This window comes from Penaeus japonicus, unplaced genomic scaffold (assembly GCF_977035675.1).
Source record: "Penaeus japonicus unplaced genomic scaffold, GWHDUDI00000001_assembly GWHDUDI00000037, whole genome shotgun sequence".
NCBI lineage: Eukaryota > Metazoa > Arthropoda > Malacostraca > Decapoda > Penaeidae > Penaeus > Penaeus japonicus.
The window spans coordinates 10,178,893-10,183,892 of record NW_028234439.1 but is presented as its reverse complement, the minus strand read 5'-3'; the positions used below and the strand labels follow the sequence as shown (position 1 = coordinate 10,183,892).

General features: G+C 38.8%; 1 protein-coding gene across 3 annotated transcripts in view; it reads left to right on the top strand.

The window, feature by feature from the left end:
* Positions 1–5,000, top strand: part of LOC122246934 (transient receptor potential channel pyrexia) — a 40,173-nt gene that overhangs the window by 33,904 nt on the left and 1,269 nt on the right. For all 3 annotated transcript variants that reach the window (XM_043005774.2, XM_043005775.2, XM_043005776.2), the window contains 5 exons: positions 338–477; positions 697–2,303; positions 2,417–2,532; positions 2,667–2,757; positions 2,937–5,000. The exon at positions 2,937–5,000 is cut by the window's right edge and continues 1,269 nt beyond it. In XM_043005774.2, coding sequence (XP_042861708.1) covers positions 351–477; positions 697–2,303; positions 2,417–2,532; positions 2,667–2,757; positions 2,937–3,314 — 2,319 coding nt within the window. In that variant the 5' untranslated portion in view covers positions 338–350 and the 3' untranslated portion in view covers positions 3,315–5,000. The remainder of the gene's footprint in view (positions 1–337; positions 478–696; positions 2,304–2,416; positions 2,533–2,666; positions 2,758–2,936) is intronic.

Below are 5,000 nucleotides of genomic sequence, written 5' to 3'. Positions count from 1 at the left end.
ATACATGAGATTCTCTATAATTGATTAGTTAAAACAACTTTGTTAGTTATACATTTGGCTATCGCTGAACCTATGAATGATGATAGATAGATGAATGATAGATAGTTTTTCCTTGTGATAATAAAATATACTCGTAAACAATGGATACGAATACATGATGAATATTAGCGTTATTTTTCCCGAAACATTAACAAAAAGTATAAAATCACAATATCAACATTTGCCAAAATAAACTTTGAGACACATAACAGTGCCGTATTTCCTGTAGTGTCACTCTTAGTTCCGAAGGCCATGTAGCACATACCACACATATTGCAACGATGCCTCTATCTTGCAGGTGAGGAAGAGCCATGTCACGTGGTCAAGGGAACTTCAGCTACACAGCCGTCCCGTCGCCCTCTGAAAGCCTGTGTGGGAAGCTCATTCACCAGACGTCAGACAGTGTGTCAGAAACTTCGTCAGATATGTTAAATTCAGGTGAGTCTTTGGCAACCCATGACGACAAGGAAAAGCTAATCATTAACATTATTTTTCAATGTATACAACTAAACAGGCGAACACAAGAACTTTCTGTTCATTGTACATGTGATATCCAAATTATATCTTTTCGGAAACAGGTCAAATAGATTATGATTGATGTTACACATTCAGTGCCATACATTACATAAACCTAATGTCAAATGATGGCAATTTCAGACGAATCGAACAACGGCATGTCGTCCGCAAACCTCAATGCGTGGGATCCAGACGCGGCCAGACTGTTGAAGGTGGTGGACAACGAATCTCTGGAAGGCCTGAAAGCATTATTGGTTGCAGGCGTTCATATCAATGGTCATGGAGGCTCGTTCCATGAAACGGCACTTCACCGTGCAGCTCAGTTACGGTGGACAGTCGGGCTGAGTTACCTCCTGTCAGCGGGAGCGTCGGTGTACGCCAAGAACCAGTTTGGACAGACGCCTCTGCATTACGCAGCAGCATCGCAGTCAACCGCATGCATCAAGTTGCTTCTCTCGTCCGGGCGGCCGGGAGTTGTGGATCATCGGGACATGCGAGGACACACACCTCTGCATGATGCAAGTGCATCAGGTTGTGTTGAAGCTATTTCATTCTTGCTCAAGGCTGGGGCTCTAGTACGTGCCAAGGATGCAAACGGAGAGACGCCGCTTCACAAGGCAGCAAAGGCGCGCTCGGTTCCTTCCATGGTGGCACTGCTCAATGCGGGAGCTGATCTCGCAGCCGTTGATGAGAATGGAGAGAGTGTACTGTCGTACATCCTTCATCATCTGCCGGGCACCATGGATGCCATTTTTGACCACTGCTTGGTCACTAACTCTCCTAAAATGAATACAAAAACTTTAGAAGTGTCCTTAAACTTTCTGCCTCTTACCTGTTCCTTTGATAAGAATCAGGTACAAAACTTGCAATCATTTGTTGACATGGGTCAGGCAAAGCTCCTGAGCCATCCTCTTTGTGAGGCTTTTCTTCTTCTGAAGTGGATGAATGTTCGGAGGCTGTTTTTGATAGAAGTTGTCTTTTATTTTATTTATGCAACACTAACGACAATTCTGACCTTCAATAAATTTGTGTGGACTACAAGTCACACTAATCTAAGCAGCCTGATAACGACGCGTGGGGAAGAATGGCGGGCGTGGGGCGAATCCCACGTGCAAGGGGAGTGGGGACTCTCAGCCATTCCAGAAAGAGCTAATCAGGTTTTCAAAGTTTTGGTGATATGCCAGACAGTGATGATCCTCTTGCAACAGCTTTTATCCCTCATGCAAAATAAGCTAGCATGGTTCCGATCACTTTCTGGCATCCTCCATGTGATGATAACCCTCTTCGTTCTGCTGGTCGTGCCTTTTCAGGTACCGATGGAATGGCAGCACCACGTGGCCACGTGGATGCTTCTGCTTATGTGGACCGAGTGTATGGTGCTTATCGGGCGGTTTCCAAACTGTGGTATATATGTCGTCATGTTTACCAGAGTAGCCAAGGTATTTGTCCGTATATTTGCCATATACTTTTGCCTCCTTCTTGCATTTTCGTCATCGTTTTACGTTGCACTGCATTATGCTAAGGAGCCAGGTACAGATCCGCAAGAGAACCAAGTGTTCACTAATCCAGTCTTAACATTCACAAAGACACTCACTATGATGATTGGTGAACTAGACTTTGGAGATGATTTTGTAGTTGGATTATCACACTTAGTGGCAACTGGACACATAATTTTTCTTCTCTTTGTCATCCTCGTCTCCATCATCCTCTCGAATCTTCTGGTGGCTCTTGCAGTCAATGATGTTCAAGTAAGTAATTTTGAGTTAGTTTTTTTTAAACATTCTAAAACAAAGTATCCATAGTAGCCATGTTTGCGAAAGTTGATATCTTTTTATAACGCTTTTGATAATTATTTTAACAGGGTTTAAGGAACTCGGCTCATCTAGAAAGACTCATAAAACAAACGGAATTGGTCTTCCAAATGGAAAAGAACTTTTCCACAGCATCGTATCTCGGGTCCCACATCAAAATACCCAAGTAAGAAGCAGTGTTTTTGTGAAAATATTACCTGTGATATTTTGGAAAGTGATTCAAGGAATATTTATTGGAAGAGTTATATTTTTAGAAACCCACCAGTAGTGACACATTAACCGTACTGCGTTATGTTTCAGATTGCGAGAAATGCTGACAAGGGTTTCTTATATATGCAAACATGACTGTCACAACTCACGCGCTTTTGTCCTTCCAAACCACCCAAAAAAGGTAAGAACATGATCTCTAAGGAGAGTGAAGACTTTGTTGATTTTAAATGAGGGACATTGTCCGTATGTCAATTGTTTGTAATTTTTTTCATATTAAAACATTTGTGCTTTGATTAGAAACATAATTCGTTTGTAGTATTAACAGTATTATATCTTAAGATGATTTAACTTTCGTTGCAGGCAAACAGACTTTTTATGGTGGAGAACAAGAAATGCATAGATGTAGCCCTTCCATCTTTTCTGAAAACCAACATCCTCGAGTGCCTGAGAGCCCGAGAGAACGAGTCTGCCGATAGCAAGAGCAGCATCCGGGCCAGGAAAGGCAGCAGGATTCGCAGGGGCGAGTACCACCGCAACGAACATGAAGACTTGAAGGTCAGCATTAAGGAGCTCGAGGCCAACGTGGCCGAAATTATGGGTGAAAAAGTTGATGAGATAACAGAAACATATAGCTCTCTCGTCAAGAGGATAACGACTATTGAGGAAAATCTAGAAAAGCTAGTTGATCTATTGAGCAAAAAAACAAATGAAAATCCAGACACTACTGAAAATGAATAGTGGGTGTAACTTTTTTTATCTATTTGATTTGCTGTAGAATTCTAAGTATTATGTGCCAAGTGGTTGTAACATTACACGCAGTATTTTCAACATTTTATACAATGCTTGCGTCATGGAGAAAAAGTGTGAATATATATTTATAGAACAGTGGTGTATTTATTCTCTGTGATATCTTTTAGACCTATGTCCCGCCTGGGATCATTATATGCCTCTCGTGATTCAAGTGTATAGGTTGTGGTAATTTCTGTGATCATGTTACAACTATAATTTCTAAATGATCACTTCCAGAGATGTATAAGAGTTATAATTATCTCAAGGGCTGGTTTCTTATCAATCTCCGGTTAGAGTAACAGGAATTCATCTGTGATAGCATTTTGAAAGTTATTAAGTGTTTAAAGTCATTCTTCCCTTTACATAATATTCTCATGGAAATATTAAACTAAAAATGATATCTAAGTAAAGTTAAAAAATTGTAAATCCATGTCACTGTAAACGATTTCACGGTAACGCGTTCTATATGTTAACATTATCTGAAAATGATGTAAAGATAAAATTGTGTGTAGGAGTTTACAGTGTAGACGTACTAAACTCATAGAACGTTATTGAGTTAGAAAATGTTAAGCTGAATTAAGATTAGTAAATCAGTGGATATGCTGGCTATTTTAATTTCTATTCTAACTTGGGATCAACAATTAAGTTGTCCTTTCTAAATAGGTTAAGGTTTGATGGGTTTTTACCATATTGATGTTTTTAATCATAAAAATAATTACTGCAAAAAACAGTATTTAATTCCTCTTTTTGTTGTTCCATTGCTACATATACAGTACGTTGCAACTCATAAAAATAGTTGGATTAATTATCTCATGATATCTCTTAGGTTAGTTGTTTATCTTTGCAGACATGGTAGGTATATCATTATTAAGGAGATAATCCGAATAAGAACAGCTCAAATCATTAGCAAGAAACCTCTTGCAGGTTAATGGAGAAAGGTATATCATATAGATAAAATTGACTATACAGCTTAAGCGGGAGCTTCAATCCATAAAGCAAATAAGATAAAAGATTCTCTGATTGTGTCAGGGCCTGCCTTTGTTTGGCGTACGCTGATAAATGAGGCATTATTGAACCTCTTACTTGATTAAGATATCTTACTTGATTAATATATCTCTTGATTAACGTATTGTGGATTACAGTATTCATGCGCTGTATACTGCTGCGCACTATAAAAGTTGGGAGCTTGATTGCCTCTACCGGGATCGTCAGGGACAGGAACAAGACTTCTAGTATCCGTGTATGAAAGTGTATTTTTAAAAAGAATTGTTTCACATTTTCAGTATCAAAAGTTCTTCCAATCAATCCAGTTACTCCATTAAACAGAATTTTTTTTTTATTGTCAATCATTAGCATTGAGTAAATACATGACGTTAATGAGTTTACATCTTTTGAGATTATGTAAAAACTTCTACAGTAGCACTAGCAGATCCAAAAAGGAATCTTATGTTTTTCATGACATTGTACCTGATTCAAATAACGACTCTTTTCAACAGAACGGTGCCGTATACAATGCAACACATGTGGGATCGATAATCCCTAAATAGTTGTCATTGTTGTTTTATAATGTATGCTTTAAATTGAATTATTTAATGAAAAAAGATCTTTGGATATATGATAGGTGCAATGTAACAT